General features: G+C 41.3%; 2 protein-coding genes and 1 non-coding gene across 7 annotated transcripts in view; all 3 read right to left on the reverse strand.

The window, feature by feature from the left end:
• Window positions 1–355: 355 nt before the first annotated feature.
• LOC100120357 (phosphatidylinositol 4-kinase alpha) lies at window positions 356–9,448 on the reverse strand. Of its 2 annotated transcripts, XM_003427605.5 has the most exons (16): window positions 9,190–9,448; window positions 8,509–8,899; window positions 7,913–8,427; window positions 7,494–7,812; window positions 6,675–6,926; window positions 5,945–6,588; window positions 5,498–5,853; window positions 4,882–5,410; window positions 4,546–4,758; window positions 4,206–4,467; window positions 3,222–4,120; window positions 2,858–3,145; window positions 2,522–2,749; window positions 1,819–2,439; window positions 1,336–1,742; window positions 356–1,252 (listed from the first exon to the last, which is right to left on the reverse strand). In XM_003427605.5, the coding sequence occupies exons 1-16, from the start codon at window positions 9,277–9,279 to the stop codon at window positions 1,027–1,029; spliced, it is 6,240 nt and encodes a 2,079-aa protein (XP_003427653.1). In that variant the 5' UTR covers window positions 9,280–9,448; the 3' UTR covers window positions 356–1,026. The 2 variants fall into 2 exon arrangements, with proteins under 2 accessions (XP_003427653.1, XP_031784727.1); XM_031928867.2 differs by lacking the exons at window positions 7,494–7,812; window positions 7,913–8,427; window positions 8,509–8,899; window positions 9,190–9,448 and adding an exon at window positions 7,204–7,304.
• Window positions 9,449–10,253: 805 nt separating this feature from the next.
• The window catches only part of LOC100120387 (probable JmjC domain-containing histone demethylation protein 2C), a 204,800-nt gene continuing 192,149 nt past the window's right edge, over window positions 10,254–22,904 (reverse strand). For 3 of the 4 annotated variants that reach the window (XM_008213583.4, XM_008213581.4, XM_031928866.1), the window contains 12 exons: window positions 22,470–22,822; window positions 21,442–22,388; window positions 21,006–21,334; window positions 18,129–18,348; window positions 16,715–17,163; window positions 16,406–16,622; window positions 16,061–16,224; window positions 15,563–15,862; window positions 14,976–15,368; window positions 14,010–14,769; window positions 13,626–13,881; window positions 10,254–13,537 (listed from right to left, as the gene is read on the reverse strand). In XM_008213583.4, coding sequence (XP_008211805.1) covers window positions 13,114–13,537; window positions 13,626–13,881; window positions 14,010–14,769; window positions 14,976–15,368; window positions 15,563–15,862; window positions 16,061–16,224; window positions 16,406–16,622; window positions 16,715–17,163; window positions 18,129–18,348; window positions 21,006–21,334; window positions 21,442–22,388; window positions 22,470–22,822 — 4,812 coding nt within the window. In that variant the 3' untranslated portion in view covers window positions 10,254–13,113. The remainder of the gene's footprint in view (window positions 13,538–13,625; window positions 13,882–14,009; window positions 14,770–14,975; window positions 15,369–15,562; window positions 15,863–16,060; window positions 16,225–16,405; window positions 16,623–16,714; window positions 17,164–18,128; window positions 18,349–21,005; window positions 21,335–21,441; window positions 22,389–22,469; window positions 22,823–22,904) is intronic. The other variant, XM_008213582.4, reaches the window with a different exon arrangement.
• Window positions 15,440–15,513, reverse strand: LOC116417294. Its single transcript, XR_004227598.1, has one exon. It is a non-coding gene; the product is annotated as a small nucleolar RNA SNORD36 (small nucleolar RNA).

Here is a 22,904-nt window from a genome sequence, read left to right on the forward strand (position 1 = left end):
TAGTTAGCCAATTTTTCTACCGACACAACAACACACGCAATGTGAGCATAAAAGTTATATAGTAGACAAAACGGAATGTTGTTGTGCAAAAATGAAATAGAGAAAAGAAAGGGAAAAACCGGCGAGTGTAAGGTATAGAAGCTAAAAACGTGGCTTTTCAACGTTTTCTCTGGACAAATAAAAATGTATAAAAAAACAGTCGACAAAACGAAACACGTTCCCGTTTTTTCTAAGATTTACAAATAAACGATTATATTACAATTACTACTCTCGGGTGTAGGATGCCTTCTGCGAATGCGTATTTTACCGTACTTGGCGAGCGGAGATCTCAAAAATGTTCAATGTATTTACTGTATGTCGCGAAAGAAAAACAAATACGGAAAACTTAATTCTTTTTCATTTTTTTTTTTTTTTTTTGCAAATGTTGGACCTTGTCACGCAAACATCGATTGCAAATTATTTAGCGATTCATGAAAAACGAAAGATTTGAACGAAAGTTCTAAACTAGAGTTAAAATTCTCTTTCGATCTCCACCCGTCATTGGATTTCTATATTGTATAGGCGAAAGTGAAATAAACATTTCTGGGGAAAGTAAATGCCTTATTTACTCCATCTCATATGTGTACCTTATTCCTATGATTAATAATGAAAATTTACAGATTTTATTTAAATAATTTATATTTATAATCTTTAACCAGCAACAGTTCACAAATTATCTTAACAAGAAGGAATGTTACATCTTATTAAGTACTCCATTCACTAAATACATAAATTACATATGCAAGTCAAATAGGCAAATAAATGCCGATCCGAAGCACATCAACACCCAGATTGTCACGAAAAAATGTAAAATCTTGACATATTCCCAACAACATTAATATATTTCATTTGCATTTTTTTCTCATTTTAGTTTAATCACTTTATGTATAATAAATTAGGTATCCGAGAAAAACGCGGCTCCGGTATAATTCATTGTATTATATGTATTATATAATTATACAATATTTCACGCCAGTTCTCTTGCGTTTAATACGGAATTTGATTTTGGTAATACTGTATCATGTCGTACGTAATCGTGCGGATATTCTGATAGCTGTTTCTGATAACGTTCAGCATGAAAGCTGCCGCTTCTCGGTCGCTGGCCATCGGTGCGAATCGACTTCGCAGCAGCTTGATGGTTTGACCTCGGAAGCAGGGCAACCCAGTGTCCAGCATCAGTGAGACCAGGGAAATGATCGCCTCTTGGTACGGCCTTGAAAGAAATATAAACGTTAGAAACCGAAAATGAAGTAGTTATCAAGCTGAAACTACCGAAGTAAAGTGTTTATTCTGTACCTTATCGCGAGGAACGCTTGTACGCAGAGCTCCATGAACCACCTGAACGGTGCTGCCTCCATATTACCACCCATGACTAGTACCATCTCGTTCGTGAGCTTAATGTCGGGCTCAAAGCCTAGATTTCCACCAGGCGAACTCTCGAACATGAAGCCGAAATCAATGTGAATGATATGTCCTTCTTCGTCGATCATGATATTTCCGTTGTGCCTATCCTTGATTTGCAATAGGTACGTGATTACGCTGTAGGCTGCCATAGACTTGACAAAGTTCCTCCTAACGTTCTGGAACGCCTTTGACGTTTCGTCACCATAGATGGATAGTAAATATTCTTTTAGACCATAGTCGGTCTGACGTCCCAGCTGGTCACGCGATTTTGCTTTAGGTACACATTCAATAACGCCACACTGAAATATCATTAATCGATGAATGATTTTCTCCTATTTAATAATAATCCATAGTGCTCTAGATTAAAATACTTACACCTGGTGCAGTGGCGACAACTCTGTAAGGGAACAAAAACAGGTTCAAACCGACTTGCTCAAATACGTGTTTGAAAATACTGATGACTTGCAGTGCAAGCATATCCTGCCTGACGTCATCACCGACTTTGAAAATAGCAGCCTGCCACGTCTCTAATCCAGAACTCCTCACCTCGACATTTCCGTTAGCCGACACAGCCAAAGCGATATTTTCCAGCTCTTTGATTCCATACTTCTGCACTTTAAATCTGGCTAAGAACGGTGCCTTAGCTGCACTCTGCATGGGTGTTCCGCTGTCGTAGTCGATGTCGATAACCATGGCCTCGGGATTGGAGGGCAGGTAACAGCCAGGCTGTACAGTTATTTTCCTAAGGGCCGTGAGACAGGCCTGTTTACGCTCCGGACCCTTCGGGAACGGTCTGATCTCGCCGGAGATGCTCGTAATTTTTTCGAAAAAGTCGAACTCGCGCTCGTAGAACTTTTTGGCTGGACCTGAGAGAGCGCCTACAATGTTCTTGACGAGAGCGTCGAGAGTGTCGAAGAGGTTCGGGTCCTTCACCTGCTTATCCTCGTCCATGTACATGTTCGTGTGCATGTTCCAGATCAGCTGGTGTGCTACAACCTTGGAACATTTAAAAGTACATGATTTGACGTTGACACATTGTACAATCAGTATCAATTTGTCGTTAAATTGTACTTCTTACCTGTGATCGTTTAGCGATTGCCTTGATGAATTCTGTGACATACCCCATCGAGTCGTGCCTGAGCGCTTGCACCAACTGAGGTATGTAAAATAATACGGCATCGGGAGGGTAACTTTCCAGCACGTTGATTGCGAATTGAGCAGAAACGGGGTGATGAGGAAACTGCCTAGAGAAGTAGGCTAGAGCTTGGATCGGTGAACACCTCGCCCATGTCAACATATATACGAGCTGAAGGTTTCAAATTATAAGTTTATAATTATAGATTTGACACACCCTTTTGAGACAACACAAACTAGTCGCACGTAAGTTTAGAAGAAAAATAAAAAGAGTAAATACCTTGGGTGCATCATTCAACAGAGTTTCAGTAGTAACAAGATATTGTAAAGCTTCAGGCACATGCATTGCAGGTACTGGTTGAAGCTGCACAAGTCTGCAGACTTCACGAATAATAGTGTCCGAATTCTTCAGACGAACAGGTAAGAACACAGCAAGAACAGGACTAATCTCCCAAGCAAGTCTCGTATAGTCGCGCCAACGCTCGTTCATGGACTTAGCGCGCCACTCGGCTATGCTCTGTTCGCCCGGTACTGCAAGGTCCTGTCTGCAACCTGGGTTTGCCCAGACCTGTATCAAATAAAAAACGGCATCATAGTTTGAGCACAGATTATCTTGAAGAGGATTATAAGTTATCGACCCTCACCAATAAAAATTCAATTTCAACAGCTAACAATTCCAGAATGAGATTCCTCTTCCTGATATAATCTTTCACGTAAACAGTAGCGTTAACAACCCTTTTACTTCGATTGCTTCTCTTGCTAAGCGTATTACTACTCGCCGACAGTGGAAAAGTGTTAATCGCACTCGAGGACGACGAACCTAAAGAATCATGAATCGGAGGCTGCCTTAACAACTCTAGTTCGGCCTCCCCGTTCGACATCATCAGGTACTTCTTTTCGCTGTGCATCACCTGCCAGAACCTCATGAGAGTGTTAATGTCCTCCCTCAGCTGCTCGGGTTCCTGACAGGGACTCTGTCTTTCTCTACAGAAGTAGTCTAAGCAGTTGCAATAAACCCTCTGTCTGAGCACGTTCTTGCTCAATGAGCTTGGTAGCACATCCCCTTGCAACAATAAGAGTCCACAAGAGAGAAGCTTGAATCTAGCCCCGACCGCGGCAACATGACGGCTGAGTCGAGGTTCTTCATCGCTAACAGCACCGACGTTCATCGGCAGTGAGCGTTGAAGTAGCAGAGCTACCATCTCTACGCTCTCCTGACAACAGTACTTGGCGGTTTCGATCAAGTCTACGATGAACGATACCCAAATCTCGTGAGGTTGCACCACAGGAGACTTAGGGCCTAGTTTGCAACCCTCGTGGACGGCTAGTGGGCTAACTTGTTCCTCGTCGATGGCGAAAAGGCCCATGCGCTTGTCTACCGTGTACTGCCAGGCAGCTAACATTTCTTGCAAAAAGCGAAGTTTGAGGTCTGGCCGAGCAGTTAACAACCACTGCCAGCACTCTACTGCCGTACGCATGGCTGGCTTCGTGAAGAGCTCGAGCTGTGAGCAGGCTACAGTGTGGAGGAGCTTTCGGTTTAGACCTGGATAAGAGAAGACCTAGATAAGTAGGAGGTTGATTTGAAGAATTTATTACTAACAAATGACAAGTAGCCAAGTAGTACATACCAGGTATAGATATCAATAGAGCAGTGGCTCTCCACAGCGCTCTGCGATGCTCGTTGTCATCTCGATTACGACATGCCCGCAATATTTCTTCGACTAGTCGGTTGACCAGAGCTTTCATGCTGTCAGATTCGGTAGGTGACTCACCTCGCACAAGATTCAACATACCCGCGACTTCTCCAGCGTACCATGAGCGCGTTGTCATCATTGACAATAGCCAGGAATTCGCATCCTTGGCACGAGGGCGTTTGTCTAACGAGCTTGTCTACGAATGAAATAATAATTGAAATTCCTCATCAAGTATGATATATAAGCTTCAAAATATTTCTGAATATGTACTTACACTTTGCGGGCCAAGACTAGGGCCGCCACTAGAGAGTTCCACGAGCTCGAGAACAGAATCGGTGGCCAAAGCTAAACCTGACTGGTGGTACATTTCGGAGGACTGCAATTGCTTTATATACTCCTGCAGATGAGACCTAGTTGCTTGAGGCGCCCATTTCATGGCTTCTTGTACGATACCTTTGCATCTGGCTGTAAAGTCCTTTACGATAGTCTGAAAGATGATTAAATAATTTTATTTAATAGAAGAAAGGATTTGTTATTTTAAAAAATTCCAAAAAATTAAGTTCAATCAAATCTAAATATAAGTTCGAAGTTTATTTCATTTCTCACGTACCTCCCTGGCATCAAGATTCTCCATAAGCTGAATACTATAAGGGGTATCAGGAACTTTCAGCACAGGCGTTTCTTCGTTGGGATCGAGCTGCAGCGATAATGACAATAACTGGAGTATATCCAGCATACACCAAAGTACCCTGCAGTTCCACAGTAAATGCGGAAAAGCATCGACAAGAGCACTGAGATACTTGTCAGCAACGCGTCTTATCTGCTTGTGGACGTTGTTGAAATTGACAAGGAGGAACTGAGCATGACTCTCGAGCTCGCGTTCACGTTGCTCATTTCGTGGTTTACGTTGCATCACGTCTTTGAACTTGGCGAAGACGGAATCGCCAACGCTGCAAATGCACTGCCACATACCGTTCTTGTCTTTCTGGAGCTCGGTATCGCTTAAATATTCCATTATAGGCTGGAGACTGGGCTCAGGGCTGTTGGCTACGCGGAGGGTCTCGAGCCAGTAGACGGAGAGTAGGTAGGTGCACTGCGCGAATTGGAGCTTTGCTACGTAGGCTGCAATTTCGCTTGATCTGAAATAATGTATTCATTGCTATTGTCACGAAATACATAAATTTACCAATAGTAATTTCCATTATCAGTTTTTTTTTATGTCTTACCTATTGTTCATCTTAAGTATTTGGCTTCTCAACTCCTGCAGCTCGGTGATGCTCACGCACTCGTTCCTCACGGCCGACGTGTACTGCAATTCTCTCATCTCGATCCTCGTATTTGTATCGGGTGAAACCAAATACGGGGACTTAACAGCAATTTCTTTCACACCCTCGTGCCAATCAGCGGGCCACAGTCGAGAGCGCGAGTCTGAAGCGAAACCAAGAATGACGCAGTAGAGCCAGAAGTCCTTAAAGAGCTTGAACACTCGCTGACGGGGCTGTCGAATCGGTGGCAGACGTCGAAGCAGGATCGCTATCACGGGAATCAGGACACCCAGATTGCCGGCATTGTTACGTGAACTCTGATAAAGAGGATTATTATTAATAGCATGGTATTAACAATAAAAGCAAACATCAACTCAGTAATTAATACGTCGCCAGAACTACGCTTACCGTACTAACGTTGCTGCCACTCTTATCCACTGTCCGCTTATCCTCAAGCCCAAGTTGCACGAACAGCTCTAATAATCTGAGCAACAAATTGTTCAGCTCGTTTTCTCCTTCCAAATTAGCAGATATATTTGCCAGGGCATTAGTTACAGCACCGCAGACGTGTCTGTACTGCTTGCGATCGTCGTTCGAAGCTAGTGTATGTGAGAACATGCGCATGATCTCCTCGTGTACCTTGGTTTCACATTTTGCAATAACCATACAGCCGAGTTGATCAACAATAAGCGTGTCCAGGTCAGGTCGACTCGGCGTGTGGCAGAATCGCTGTTGGAAGAACTGTAGAATTGGTCGGGTGGACTTTGGTTTGTTCTTTAGGGCTACAGCTACGTGACCCATCATTATCACGATATTAGTAGAGATCAGGTCACTCGTTAATCCTTCGTCATTGTCGCTGTCATTTATCTCGGCGGTGAACAATCGATTCGATACACTGGCAACTAGTGCGGGCACACAATCAGAATCCACGGAGTAAGCGGCTTCCAAAGCGATGCAGAGATTTCTGATGGCCGCATCCCTTAGGGTTTCAAAAGCCATTTCACTGGGGCTCGCTTTCTCCTTTGCGAAAGCTTTTACTGCCTCTTTACCAGCTGCACAAAAAAGGAATAAATTTAATCTCTTTTACTTATATTTTTTTGCGATTCGTCATTCGTCACTATAGCTAGAGTGGACTTACTGGAAATTTTAAAGTGACTTTTTGACGAGTTCTCATAACACTGCTTGTAAAGTTTCAGCAGTATAGGAGAAGGCGTGACTAGGAAGTCGCGAAGATTGTAGATCGATGTGCTGGCAATATTGGGAAACTTTTGAGCTAGTTTGCCCAGGCCATCGAGACAGACCATCAGCAATGGCATATGTGCTAAAACCAACTTGTGACTGTAGTTTGAATAAATCTTTTCCGTTAGCCGACTGCACAAACTGTCAGCTCCTGTAAATCGAGAACACATTGAAAAGATTACAACCAATTCAACAAATGAAAATATTATTGTTCCGTTTGGATAGTTAAGATAGGGATTGATCCTTGAAGACACACACAAACGCAAACTCATTATGGCAAACCAGACTCTAGGTTTGTCATCTTTTTTTTACACCTAGATAGGGTATTTACATGTAATTCTGAGGGTCAGTTAGTTGATGGGTAAATAAAACGCAAAACAATAGGTTAATGGTAGATCAAACACAAGACTTAAAGTGAATGTTGATACCCTTGCCGATGAGCATGGAATGCAGGTCTGCAAAGAGAGCAGACAGATCATACTCGCCCTTTACTGTAAAAACAGCATCCTCGTGAGATTCGTTTGAAAATTGTTAATTAGATTACGGAGATAAACAAAATTATAATGTAAAATAGACAAAAGAAAAATCAACATCGGGGGCTGAGTAAAAATGTCTGACAAGACTTGAATATTTAACTGGTGTTATACCACCGTTACAACGATTCAACAATACGGGCACATGTAATGATTATTGTGCTTCCAAGAAGCATCACACCCACCTGTTTCGTCTCCAATCGCCCAGACGAGGATATCCACACAAGCTGAATTGGCCATGACGTTCATCTTAAACCGATTTACAGTTTTGAAGTCAGTATCCATATCCTCCCGTTCACTGACGTCATGTTGCTGTCTCGACTGAAGCTCTGTTTGACCAGACAGAAAGAGGCCCTTCATGAACTCTTGCACGTCTTTGGTGAAGGGAGCAGGAAGGTCTCGTTGACCTTGAAGAAGTTCACGCAAAAGAGCTACCATCACTAGGTTCATTGTCTCGCTGAAGGTGGGGTATGGGAATATTTGCACTTGTCGTGACTGGTAAACCTGTTGTGAGAAAAGAAAGCGAACAATGAAATAACTATCTTTTGTGCACTGACGAACGTTTTCAATAACCAGCAGAATTTTTAGTAAGATAAATAAATACCTGCTGAGCCTCCTCATCAAGGAAGGACAGAGTCTCTTTGGTGAGCAATTTTTTAGCCAACGCTAGGACACTTTGCAAATGTACAACACTAAACTGGAGGCCTGCTTTGCCTTGCGTACTCTCATTGCACCGCATCTGTGGAAACTGGTTAAAACTAGATCCGTATCTATTGAAAAAGTAATGAGTTGGATCATAGGGCACTGAAAGGTATGACTTCAACAAGGGTCGTTTCGCGCTATTGTTCTCATTTGCCTGTGGGAAGGAAGTCTGTCCTGTGCCAGTGCTTAATCGTGGGTTAAGATCACCACTTAGAGAACGTGGAATAATTGATCTGAAATTACAAAAGCTGTGCTGCTTCTTGTCGGGTAAAGGATGACTTTCTGTTTTGCACTTCGGTATTGGTGGCTCTGGACGTGGAAAAATTCTACAAAGCAGAGGTGGACCTTCACATGCGAAGCGACCCATCGATCTCGCTAGACCTATCAGTACAGGAACTAGACACTTGCACAGAGTCACTAAAACACAAAAAAATCTTCTATTAGAAATGAATTATACAGGGAAAGCTGATGACAAACTGAAAAGACATGTTGGCGTACACTTTGCTTGCATTCCTCTTCCATTATTCTGGTCAATGCATCCTCTGACAAGATTAGACAACACTGCCAGTATCTCGACTTGCGTGGCGATGATTTCCTCCCTGGCTGGTTCGCATCTAGCAGCTATGTCGCTCAGCAGAGTGTTCAAACAGAAGCTGAACCGCTCAGCGACAGGCACTCTGCCCAACAACAAACAGGGAGCCTCATCCAGCCAGATAGCTTTGGGCAAGCCCCGCAAGAGCTTGAGCAGATAAGGCAATATGCGATCTCTGTGCTGTAGATCTGACTCCAGGAAGTATATCCCCAGAGCCACAGTTGCATCCTGGCCTCTCTGGTCCAAGCGAAACACACCTCCCGAGTCTTGGGGACATCTCTTGAACAGCCAGTTCACCTGGTAAACACAAGACAAGTCATCGATGGAAATAGAACACAATCAAGCAGGAGAATATTCGCGTTAGCCATAATTATATTTGCGACTCCGGTGCAGCCAGGGGTTCATTAGGATTCCAAAGAATCAGCGCATTTGATAGCCGTTTGCCCGGAGAACCGTTTGAAAAGCATGACAAGTCTAATCTTTTGACAGCTCAAGGCGAACGATAACCTTGCTGTATGGCTATTGATTCCGAGGCAAAAACACTGCGAGCTCGCTCCCGTTAGCCGTTGCTCACGAACGCGACTCACCTTCTCCCAGGGCGTGTTCTTTATGGCAGCCAGAGATCTCGCCAAGTGCTGCACTATTTTGGAGAATATTAATTTTTCGTCTGCCGCCATTTTCGCCACAGCAGCAGCAGCAGCAGCAGCAACACAAAAAAAGCCTGACCGAGATGAGCCGAGCTCTGCCCTAAGAGCTGGCGAGATAAATCATGACTGGATCGGGCCTAGATACGGGACGATACTGAGGCGCGAAGCGGTGGCCGTTTTCTGCGCGACTCGCGAGAGACGTCGTCTGCCATCAGGGCTCAGTGCGCATGCCTCAAGCGGACTGTGATCATGTGACCTTTTATATGTATATATACTTATGACGTACATTATTCCAAGCTATTGCCCCCCCCCTTCCCCAGCCTATACTTGGGGTAGGGGAGGTATTGCTGTGTTTTTATCGAAGTTTTGACGGCGCACGCGGTGACGCGGCAATGAGAAAAGTTCAACAGGTTCTGTAACATTGTGTGCTGCACTGCCTCGGGAAAGTGTGATTGAGAAGCTGGAGACGACGAAGAATCAATATTTCATTATAGGGATAGAACATTATTTTTAAATAGCGTTATTTATATGCAAAGCAGAAATAGCTTCTTCTTCATCCTTTTCTCTCTTTTATGCTACTCTTGTTAGTTATTATAAATCAGCTGTTCGACCATGGTTAGTGCATTGCAATAGTGTAAAACTCATCTATGCGCTGCATAAGAGCGAGGAAGTGCACCTAGACACTTATAATACGTATACTTACGCCCGGCAGCTTGACTTATTTTCACGCTCGTGAAAAGGCTAGCGAGTTTAGGAAAAAGATAAGATTACGATATAGCTTCTTATATGTATTCGGATACACTGTTGACTCAAGCATATACAAATAGCTCTTGAAGCAGAAATTTGAGGCTTTTCTCACTACCTGATGGAAATGCAATTGAGACGGATAATCAACATTTCAATAAATAGGATAAGATTTTAAAATCGATAAATTTAATTTATTTACTTATACACTACAGAGTCGTGTGTTGGTGTAGTGGGTATAGAACGAAAAAGCAAACATCTTTTTTTTCATAATATAAACATTTCTTATTCAAACGTATGTTCTTACATTTACACAGTACAAAAAATTATACTCAGACCCGCCGGCCCGCGGTTTCACAATTGAACTGCTATGACTTGGGGACGGCCGACGCAGCGGGTTTTGTTATCATTATTATTTTTTTTTATCATCGAGGGGGAGCAGAAGACACTGGGGAGGTGTGTTTTTTCTCTCTCGCTCGCTTTTTCGCATCAATCAATTCAAATTTCTGTACAATGTTTCTTGTTTACTGCAACGATTAGCAACTCTCTCTCTCTCTCTCTCTCTCTCTCTCTCTCTCTCTCACTCTCTCTATCTCTCTCTCTCTCATGCGTTTCGCTTCGCCAGAGATTCTATTTCCGGCGAAAACCAATACTTTGCACTGGCAATTCGATTTTCGAAACTTTTCTCGAGTTATCGTCGTTTCTTCCGATAAAACTCTACGTTGCTGGTCAATTTCGATAGTGCGATTAGAAATCCAGATCGAAAATGTTGCTCTTGCAGTCGTCTACTACTATGAAATTCAAAGGTTTACGTTACCTCGAATGTAATTTGTTCAAATCTTTAATGTAAACAAGAGCAACTTTTTCAAACCGACGATTGGTAATCACAAACGTAGATTGATAAACTATGTACAAACATTTGTCAGAACAATAACGATAAACTGAGCAAGACGCCAAAATTGAAGTGCCGGTTAAAATAAAAAGAAAATTAGCTATCGTCCGTTTCATTATCCGCCCCCAATACACGGCATTGTTTTTTCATTACTTTTAGTCTTTCGTACACTTACAAGAAAAAAACGCATGCACGCCTCCGATAGAACACATTTTTCATTACGCTTCTTTTGCTGAATTTTCATTTCGTTTACTTCTATTTATTCCATGTTTTCAAAGAGTTCCCCGAACATACGCACACATACGTATACACATTGAGTTTACTCGCACTCTACCAAGTTCTCTTCTTTTTAATCCATTTCTTTTTTTATAATAATAATTAATAAAACGCCTAAGAGCGTGCGTTGCTGCATTATTCTCTCCAGTTTTTTCGGTATGTTCGACAACATTTAAACATTTAAATATCATATTTTTGTAATTAATTAATTAATAATGACAATAATGATGGATGATAATAATTAATAATTAATTAATAATAATATAATTGTAGAGATGATAGCTTGTTATTTAATAATCAAAATAATAAAAATTAAATAATAATAATGATGATGGATGATGGATGAATGGTCAATGACGATGATAAGCTAACTATCTAATGTGTATAAGGTGCTTCCCGCTGGTTGCTGGAGTGTTGGTTTTTTCTTAAATTCCTTACTTAGTATCCTAATCTTCCGTATTTATAATATGTATATGTAGATGCGACTTATGTATATTATTTATATATTTATATATTTATGTATAATATTTATAGCAATCGATATTTACATTGTAGGACGAGTATTAATTAACTAACCCCGCAATTTTTTTAATCATCCATTTTCTTTTCGTTTGCTGTCTCGTAGAGCAAAAATTGATAATGCACAAAGTACGCTTTTCTATTATATACTTATATAATCTTTCTACATAACTTTATACACACTGCCCTCGAATTTCGCAAATATCAATAGTTTAAAAGTCACGATATCAACGCATATCTGCGTTTATCTTGCAAGCTTTTGCCAAAGAGAAGCCTTTTGTTAATTTTTTAACTTTTTATTTGAAGTACATCAACACGTAGTTAAGTGTCGTTCCTTTACTTTATAATTTTTTCACAATCGAGTCGTTGTTTACGCTATTACAAGACAAACAGGTATAGTGAGATCAGAGAAATTGCAAATTCCAAGTTCTGCAAAAACCAAACGCATACTCCAATATGTTCCATCATAATTTTTCTCGTTATAACCGTGTCAGGTAAGAAAACATTTTTTTCTATTTAAAGAAAAAAATTAAATATCATTAATTGGCACCTTAAACGACAAACTCGCTTAATCCGGCACAATTACAAAAAAGAAAATCAAGCTTCAACGAGGACGAGACAAACTACAACATTTTTCGGACGGCTGGAAAATGATTCTCAAGTTTCTATAATAATGGGAGAGGGGATAGACAGAAATTACGAGTTCGAGGCAGTGTTCCGTTTTCATCTTAACAAAGTGTTCAATACATATTTTTCACGTAAAATTTGTCTTTTCTTTCATGCTCTCTTGCACTTTCATTTCTCGTTTTTCAACGAAAACTCGTTAACGAAGGTAATAATAAATCATGCAAATGCAACAGAAACGTAATCATCTAATTGCAGAATAAGTTTGTTTTTTTCGCAAAACCCTTCGCGATCGAATCATCTCCCCTCTCCCGTCACCGACAGAAAAAAAAATTAATTCTCTCTCCTCGTCTCCCTCTAATTATCATACATATAGCAAAAATCCTTTACATCTAAAGAGGCTAGCTTGATTTCTTTTTATCTCTCATTCCTTTCAATAATCGTTTAGACAAAAGTTTATTGGATACAGGCACGATATCAATTATAATTACAAATCAACTTATTGATCCAAAGTCCCTTCTCGGTAGTGTTTGTTTCATACAGTTTTATTTTTTTTTATCACATGTTAATATACCGAAAGAGTGGATCTCGCAAATCCACTCGCGGATACGAGAGTGCATATTCATAACGTCATCCTTCTGCAGCTAGGATTGAAACGTTCGAACAACTTGTCAATAATCATTCGAATATCACAAAATTCTCTCGAGTACTTGACGACCATGTCAGTGACTCGTCGGAGTAACTCCGCGCAGCTTGTTTTTCTTTTTGTTGACCAGTGTGTCGTCTGCCAGACGTGACCGGGCTCTGGATTACGTCTCGGCATTCTTGTTTGTGATTTTCTGTTTTGGCTTTGAAGCGCCAGTTTTGTTGCTGTCCTGTGAGGGCCCAGAGGATGCGCTGCTTGCCTTGCCATCCTGTGTCGACGTGGTTGTCGCCGAGCTAGGTTTATCAGACTTTAGCTTGGCTAGGGTCTCCTCTTTGACCGTTTCAAGGATCGTCAATGAGTCCTTAACCGCGTGGTAAATTATATTTTTTATCTGAAGTTTATCCTCGTGATTGGTGTGGGTATCCGAGAGAGCACGGAATTCCTGCGTTAGATGGAAACAGTGCGAGATGTTCTCGGGTGATACGAAATCTTCGGCCACCTTAATGCAATTATGCAGGTTACGCACTTGATGAGGAGCTCCAGCTGGAACAAAGACAGCATCACCAAGACACTGTAGTATCGTATATCTGTAAAAAATAAAGAAAAAATAACATTAGTAATCAATCCTTAATTTAACTGTTAAAAATATTGTAAATAATTACTAGTAAAACTCACCCTTCAACGCCATAATCTCGATATAGTTTATCGCGCATGGTTTTATCAAGGTAGAAGCTCTGATCGTGGATAGGGTCATGATGTGGTTCTAGTCTTGCTCCTTGCTCGATCGCTATAGAGTTGAGCATATCACGGATTTTGTCGGCATCACGCGCCGAGTAAATGTGCCACAGAGCTCCTGGGATCTCGCCCTGCTCCCTTACGCGCCGGCGCGTTAGCATATCACAGGATGCTTCATCTACTGCCTTTAGAGCCTCTGCAAGAGTGGGATAAACAAGAAAATTAAAATAAATTATATAATTTTATCTATTTATGTTACATCTAGCCTGTTATTATTATTATTATTTCTATTACTATAACTATTTTATAACAAAAGGTGCCTACCTTGAATGTGTTCTTCTCTATCGCCATCTTTAGAGATCCCCACATATACCATGACATTGACAGCGTCGGAAACGTCAAGATGTAGATTTGTTGTGCCCTTATCAGGAAAGAGGGCCGACCCGTACGCATTGTACATTTTAGGACCCAGATCAGGCCTAGTGAATGTCTCCGGTAATCTGCTAGCCAAGTTGAGTCTGCCGTATCTATGTGTGTACTCAGAGAGAGGTAAACTCTCCATGAGATCCGCGAATCTCGTTGGCAGGATGTCAGCAAAATCGCCTTTCGATGGCCAATCTTTAAGCTTGAGCAGCATAGCGTTACCCTGCTCGTCCTTTAGTCGCTTAGACGAATGCTCGAAGCCATCCCAAAACTTGTACATGGGCTGCTTTGGCACGAGGTTGCCCGTCATACAATTCACTAAATCATTCTTCTGAGTGCCAAAGTCATCAGAAAAGCTGTCCGGATGCCATAGTTCTTTAGACAGGTGTTTGTGAACGTCTGATACGAGGACGGGCTGACCGCGCTTCCACTGGTCTTGAAATATTCTGTAATTCTTTGGATTGTTTGGCTCCAGAAGCCGCAGCAGCTTTCCATCGCACAGCCATGAGTGAGGCACGTCCGGGTAGAGAAGTTTGCTCTCAGTAAGTGTCATTATCCTGATAGGCAACGGCTCGCGGCCACGCTGCGGACATTTATAGCGACGTACAAAGTGCTTCAGCTCACGCGATTTCACGTCCTCTATTCCAGAGTCGTCTCCTTTCTGTTTGAAAACATAAATATTCTCATTATAAAATTATGAAGAAATTATTACACAAGAATAGTGGATCAGTTCAAGTTATTCAGGGTTAAAAAGCTCGAATAAACAATCACGATTGATCAAGTATAATCTTAAGAAATCATCATAAGAATTAACGTGGAGATATTTAAAAACTTACTGATGCATGAAACAAAAAAACAAAGTTTTACCTTCACACTGTGTTCAATGACACTGCTGATGACCTCGTTCAGCGTATCCATCTTGGACTTCTTCCCAGCCTTGGCAACGTTGTTAAGGTTGCCTTGTGCACCAGAAGCTGTTGCGTCGCCAGATGCGGTATTGCTGTCAGTATCGGGCGAGTTGGGCCCCGAGCCACTGCCATTGGGCTTGTGAGGCGTTCTAATTAACAACTCTCTGAGCGTCGAGTGAGCTCCGTCTTGATCTTCATCGGAGTCAGAGTCTGAGTCGCTTTCGTTTTTGTCCTGGTTCTGCAGCGCTACGTCCGCCAACCAGTTCAGAGGTGAGTTTTTGTCTTCGCCGTTTGCTCGACCGCTCTCACTTGAGTTCTCGCTTACAGATTCTTTCTTGCATTTTTTGTCGGTCTAAAAATACGTAAAATTTATGTTAATGCATTCGTGCAATTAGAAGTCAATGAATTATTACATGCTATGGTATTCGTCAGTGTTAAAAAGCTCAAATAAAAAATCATGGTTTCTTCAATTAAAATAAAAATTGTCATCATACGAATTTCAACTTAGAAGTAGCATCTTGTATATTTTAGCAAAGGAAAACTCACCTTAGTTTCTAGCTGTGCATTTCCGTTCATGACTGATACAAGGTCACCCTTAATGAGGCATTTGAGGTTTTCGTTGACAGGCTTACAGGCAGTATCGCAGCTGCAGTACTTGGGAATGCCCCATTCGTTGCGGCATTCGTGTAACCGCTGATCGATTTGAATGAGACAGTCGGCTGGGATGATCTGAGTGAGGAGCAAGTGCTCCGGCGTGTGAGTTTGTCGGTTGGCGCAGAGTAGCCAGGCGAACTTATCGCGGCCTTTGCCACTTTCAGTCCACACGGGTGTTCCTTTCTTACGAGCCTGGAATCGAGAGAAAATTTGAAGATCAAATATTGCACTTAACTAATAATTGTATATATTATAAGTCGTAGTTTGGTTCAGTGTTAAAAAGCTCGATAATTTGTGTTCTATCACAGATATCAATTATACAAAATTTACATCATTTTGATAAATCTTTTGTTTTTTATGAAAGATTAAAAGGTCAAATGTGATACGCACCTCGTAGCAATCAATGCAGACGACGAAACCGCACTTGCCACAGGTCCAATGATAGTTAAAAAGAGTTGTATCACAGAGATCGCACATTTCTCGGATTCCTTTAACGACTCGTTTCCAAATTACTGATTGTTCACCAAGGTCTGAAGTCACTGTAACAATATCATCTAGGTACATTAATCTCAATTTCATTACAATTGGAGAAAATAATATTCATACAACTTAAGTATTCAGGGTTAAAAAGCTCATATAAAAATCATCCTTTTTTCAATAAATTTTCAAAGATTTCATCATAAAAAGTAAGTATGGTTAAATTTGAGTTTAAATTATGCAAATAACTTTAGGTACCTCTCTCTGAATGCTCTTGGGCGACACTTTTTTCTTGATGTACAAGATCACAAAACTGATCGCCTACTTGTCGAATAATCTGGTATGCCAATTCAATGTCAAAATCGCCTTTATCCCAGTCTTTTTTGGTATGTTTTTTCGTCTCTTCTGTATATGTGTTGGTTCTTGTCTGTATGAGGCTGCTGTTTTTGCCTGGTAACCAGAGCTGTATGTCTTGCTGTGAATTATAAATAAACAATCATTAAGGATTATTCCAATTGTAAACCTGAAACAATATTCTAAAGAAATAACTAAGAAAAGATTACTTACATCGTCGGCATCTATGAAAGGGTCGTTGAAGCCTGCCATAACAAGCGTTCCTGATTTGTTATATTGCATTCTTCGAAAGGCATAAAATCTACAGAAAACGGTTATACTTCTGATGGAACATATTTTTTCTCGTTGATTTTGAGTTAACCTGCACTCTCGACACTTGGTCATTCTATTGCATTGAAACCGTATGCACAAATCATCTTGAATAAAGCTTTTACCGGACTTTAACAATATATCTTCGCTGGGTTTATCTTCAATTGTACTAATTCGATTGTTTCTTCTCTTTTTATTCTTATCGCTATCGCCGCTGGACTTGCTATTATCTATTCGCTTTTTTTTTTGACGAGGTTGATAGTCTTCTTCTTCTTCTTCTTCTTCCTCTTTTGCTTTAACGTCTTTTGTGGTCCTTGGTTTTCGTCCTCGTTTTTTAGGGACCTTTTTATTCCCTGCAAACAAAATTAAAAAAACAATTGTAAAATATGGTTTACAAAGCGCTAGATTAATGCATTAGTTGTGTTAATAATTCATTTTGGTTGGTTTATACTGCATGCAGTTAAAAATTGTTAGTTAAAAACTTAAGCAAGTTCTTAATACTAAGATCATGCAAGTTTGATTGTTATATATATATATATATATATATATATATATATATATATATATATATATATATATATATATATATATATATATATATATATATATATATATATATATATATATATATATATATATATATATATATATACACACACACAGCAATGATTATTTTATAAACATTATCATAAGGTTAGCAATAAGCAATTAGAACTAATTTTTTCAATTTATTTCCAATTGTTTTTTTAACCTTGATAAGTATTTTTTTTGTTTATAAATATTTCATGATGAAGCTATTGAATGAAAACAAAGTTTAGTTTACACACTTAAACATTCAACATGTATATCCAAATTTTTAATCCTAGAGATTTTTTCATTTATGTATTTACATTAATGATTAATGATGGAATTATAAAGAAAAGAGATTACTGTCAAGACATCTTAAATGATGATCAACAGTTTGTAATAATGCAACTAAAACAAGATTTACTTTAAAAATTTTTTGTGATGATTGCAATTAGCAGCAATATTCACGAGCGTACTGAAAGATCAGAAAGGACAAAAAAGAACCACAAACTCATTAGAAAACATCAAACGCAATACTCCTAGAGATTTTTTCCATTCATAAATACAGACATACAACTAACATAAAATAAACATCAGTGCGACAATTGTTTTCATTTCTCTTCACCAGAGCCCTTTTTTGTTATTATATGCTTTACATTAGCCTGCAAGTGAACACAAAATTCACCTGACAGTAAATTAAAATAAGAATATTGTTGTTTTGTTTATTTGTTGTGTCTACACATCAACTAACCGTTTCCCGAGCCTTTGAAGGTTTCAAGCGTGGGCACGACAGCTCGATCATTGATGCTTAATCTCTGTTCACTGGAGTCGCTGAGTGATCCAGGCTCGCTCTCGTTACTGGACTCGCTACCAGCAGCTGCACTTCCTCTACCCTGCTTCTGTTTCTTTCTGCGGCGCTGCTCCTGGACGGCCGTTTGCTGTTTCCAGGCGGCTCCCTTCTTTCGTTTTACCTACCACACAGACATAGATTATTTATAGTAGTCAGGCAGTTCATGCTCCCTCTCTCCTCCTTGTTCTCCCAAGTGTGTTACACGCTAATCCCTGTTGTTTTTCCGAGCGAGAACTGCCTAGCCTGGATTTTACTATCCCCCGATACAGTACAGACGGTTATTTTTCTTTATTTTTCCATAGCAAAAATAAGCTCTACATACTTCTTTGAACTCTCATTTCTATATAAATATTTAACCAAGTAAAAATTTTACAAAAGAAAGTTTCTGTTTGTTTATAGTTGCCTGCACATAGCTTCTTTTAACCATCATTTTTTAACTTTTAACTACAAACAAAGCCAACTATGTAACAAAGAAGATTTAAGTATCCTCTTTACCAAGTAATAATACAACATCATACAACGAATAAAACGTTTACATTTCATATTCATAAAAATCAATTAATTGATTATACAATATAAATTGGCTCCGCAACAAGTTGTTAAAACTTAGTCTAGTTGTGCATTCTGCCAGTCGCAATAGTGGAAGTAGTACAAATATCCTATACGCGTGAGTAAACAGTAATCATGACTCCTGGCACAGCTCCCAGACTGTATTTTAACAATTTGTCTGACATAACTCGACCAAACAATTATTATCAGCATCAGAAGATATTCTCACTCAAGGGCCGTTACATAACGCAAACGATCGCCCAAAAGGGACGCGCGACCCTTGATCATCCATTGTCCGTACCAATATACATACATACATACATACATACATATATATATATATATATATATATATAGGTATTTGTAACTAGTCTACTATATGCCTTATGCAACTCCTCGACGAGTTTCGCAGGGACTCCGATATTTAAAGAAAAAGCTAAGGCCACAAAACATGGCAATAATATCGTATAACTGACGTCTAAATAATGCAGTCCAGCGACGTTTACACGTAGCGTCACAACGAAAACAAAGCGCGCTTGTGCGTCGTATTTATAATTGCAAATGCAGCGGCGCCATGTGACGAGTTATTTTGAGGTTAAAACAGCAAAAGAGAAAGGCGGAAAAAGACGTACCATGAGGTCGTCCTCTACAGTGGCTACGGCGTGCAACACTTCCATCGTTTTATATAAAAAAACAAGGCACACGTGGTCACTCGAATATACAAACACGCTGTTTTGCAGTGAAAATAACGTAGGCGTCGAAAGACCGAGTCGAGACTGAACGACGATTCGGAATGAACTGCGGGAAGGGCAAAGTGTTCAGGACGCCGCCGCCGTAATCGAGGAGACGCGACAAACGCCACAGCTGCAATGGCGTACTATCTTCCACTCGCGAGTGTCGGGAATTTTCAACGCTTGGCGTCGCTCGCTGTATGTGCCAGCTGCGCGGGGTATTCGAATTTGGTTGTGTTAACTTGCAAAGGAGGCATCATTTTTTTCAGAACTCGATAATTATAGTTAAGATAAAATTTTTTTAAAGATTTTAATTAACCATATTTTCATTGCAAATTTTCAATTATGCATGAAAAAGATAAGAAACGCATTATACCTCCTTTGAAGGTTCCTTAAAAAAATTTCGCTTTTTTTATATCATATATACGCATATAGTCTTTTTTATCAAGTGACTCTTTGTGAAATGAAAACAAGTATCGTTTATTACAAATAATAATAATAATAATAAACTGACTATCGTATTTTTCCTACAAGTCGCAGTACGTTCGCAAAGTATAAATCTTTTAATTTATATCATGTGTGAAAATGAAAAAATCTCTAGGACACTTTTTGTCTTTTATCAATATAATTCTGTGTATACACTCAAAGTTAGAACAAAACAGAGAAAATACGAGGTGTAGCTTCTCTGCTCTTGTAAATACTCATCGTATTTGTGACACCAACTAGGGTTTTAACACAGTATTCGCACACTTACAACAAACTCTCTACAGAAAAGGCGTGATTTGTGCAAATAATAAATACAAAATAACAAAAAATAATGAAAAAAGAAATGAAAGTTCTAAAGAAGTAGTGCACAGTCGTTTTGCTTACGCGACAACAGGATAAATTGCATTTTTTCATCGTAACATATCAAAGCATCATTGCTCATTAATTAGCTGCATTATACATTCTAAAATAAATATTTATAAAAACTGTCAAGTTTAAATCAATGGCAAACATTGAAAGCCGATTGATAATTATTATACATTATTTACATGGTTTGAAGTTTCGACTGTGCAAATGGAACACTACTGAAATTTCAGGCTTCCAAGAAATCATACTATCAATGATTAAATCAACCGAAATTAAATGCACGTAATAAAAAAATCTTAATCTTCACAACGCTATTTCAAATCACTCGAAAGTATTTCTATGGCATAAAATAAAGTTTAAAAAACCTGATTAATCGCAGTAGAAAAATTTAAATATTGAAATACTGTTTGATCCTCGGAAGCCAAAAAGTTTTTCAACAAGAAGTGCAAAAAAGCATGACAAATAAAAAACAAGCAAAATCATACACAGAAAAGATTTCTTGAATATAAATACAAAATGTAAAAAATGATAACGATTTGTCAAAACAATTCCTTCTTTTCTGCGTAAAAAAATTAAAAAAAAAATTAAAAATAAGAGGGGACTGAGAATCTCTTTGAGCAATGGAGAAAAATCAAACTCAGCGTACCTTGGGTGCTTTACGCTTGGGCGGTGCCTTCCTCTCGGGCTCGCTGTTGGAAGAATCCTCGTGCAAGCTCTCGGAGTTCGCAGTGGCAGCGGCCGCAGCCGTGTGTCCATTGACCGACTCCTTGACCGGCGTTTTTCGCGCCTTTATCGACACCTTGGATTTGTTTATACTGTTAACGGCCATGCTGCCGATGTTGTGAATCGAGTTTACAGCACTCGGCAGGCTCGTAGTTGACGTCGTTGTCGAGGAGGACGACGACGATGAGGAGACCGAAGTCGTACTCGCAGCTGCGGAGGTCGTTGAATTCGTGTTACTGTCTTTGTCTTTGCCTGTAGTTCAAAGAGTTTAATTTAACAGTTGTTTTCGTTACACTCTAAATCCTTCTAATAAAAGTGCGTCTTATTAGATTGGAATTTCGATAACTATTATAACTTACCAGTACCGTTGGACTGTTTGCTTCCAGCAATGTTCAGAGGGAGCGTGACGCAGGAGCCGCTACCAACAACGCCGGTAGTGTCCTCGGTGCCGTCTTCACCAGAGTGTCTCTGTAGCCAAGCCTTTTTAAGCTTGTGCACAGGGTAGCTGGTGCTGCTGGGCGGTCTCGCGGGCGCCGGGCTGTTGGACTTGTCGCTGTCGGCCTTGGCAGGAGTGCCTGGAGCGCTGGGCGCTGGGCTCGGTGCCGTCGATGGCGCGGGCGAAGCGGCGGTCGAGCTGGCAGTCGGCAGGGGCGTTGGCGTTACCGACAGAGCAGGTGGATTCACAGCACTATTGTTTGCGTTACCGGTGCTGGGCAGCGAGCCGACACTGCCCGCAGATGAGGGACGCACCGAGCCGTCACCGCTGGCCGTTCGCGGCGCTGGGCTGACTGAAGGAACGTTCACCTGGCTTTGGCTGTTGGGTTGCGTCAAGAGTGCGGTATTGACAACTGTGGTGATCGACGTAGCCGCCGAGGCGATGAGCGGACTAGGTTCGCTCACTCTCGAGAGCACCGGTGAGCCCTCTGAGTTTTGTACTGTCAATGCCGTTGGCTGCTGCTGTAGCGGCTGTGGCTGTGCGAGTTGCTGGGGCGGCGGAGGCGTCGTATCCTCTATCCTCCGCTTCTTGGTTACCTCGAGCGAAACGGGCTGCTGCAGCGAGAGATTACTGGCGGTGTTGTGTTGCTGATGCAGCTCGCTGCCCTGGGGCGTGCTAGCCTTGCGTTTGGGCGAGCCGGACCTCTCCACGCCGAGATCCAGCGGCTGCGTCTGGAAGTTGTTGCTGCTGCTCAAAGACTGCGGGCCCTGCTGGTGGTGCGCCACCGGGTGGACTATGCCTGGAGGCGGCCTCGCGATCGGCGCCAGCGTTGACCCGGGCGGCAGTAGGTGAAGCGGTGGCTGCAGTTTACTGCAAAAGAATCAAGTAGAAAGCAGATTAATCAGCCGCCTTGTGCGAGATGCCTTATCGTTGCTAAAGTGACGTGCTTACCCAATGCCCGGCGCAGAGTGCATAGGTGGTGGCAGTTTTGACGCTCCCAGCGGGCTGCTGTAGCCCCTAGAGTCGTAGGGACTGCGGCTGGAGTGGGCGGGAGGCGGCGGCAAATGCGCAAAATGCGAGCCCGTGACGGGACCCGGGTGATGGCCGATCGGCTGGAAGGAGGACGTGCTGATGCCGCTGTTGGCGCTGGCCTTGGAGGTCAGAGGCAGTGGCACCGATGACGAGCCCGAGGACGACGAGCCGATCGAGTTCGGGCTCGTGTCCGAGGCCCGGCAGACCGGCGTGCCCGTCATTATGCCCGAGTTCGGTTTGCCATAGATGTGCGACGGCGCCGGACTGCTCACCTGTGGACAAATCAAGACGACGGCGTTAGGCACCAAGGTGCGCGCATTTTTTTTCTGGCAGCCAGCCACAGTCGAGAAAGTC

Source organism: Nasonia vitripennis, chromosome 4 (assembly GCF_009193385.2).
Source record: "Nasonia vitripennis strain AsymCx chromosome 4, Nvit_psr_1.1, whole genome shotgun sequence".
NCBI classification, from domain to species: Eukaryota; Metazoa; Arthropoda; class Insecta; order Hymenoptera; family Pteromalidae; genus Nasonia; species Nasonia vitripennis.

Excerpts from the sequence above, each read along its gene's own strand:
- LOC100120357 (XM_003427605.5), bottom strand. The coding sequence starts at position 9,279 with ATGGCGGCAGACGAAAAATTAATATTCTCCAAAATAGTGCAGCACTTG. Across the intron at positions 6,589-6,674 it reads AAGTCACTTTAAAATTTCCA|CTGGTAAAGAGGCAGTAAAA; the intron begins GTAAGTCCACTC and ends TTTTTTGTGCAG. Across the intron at positions 1,743-1,818 it reads TTGTCGCCACTGCACCAGGT|TGTGGCGTTATTGAATGTGT; the intron begins GTAAGTATTTTA and ends ATGATATTTCAG.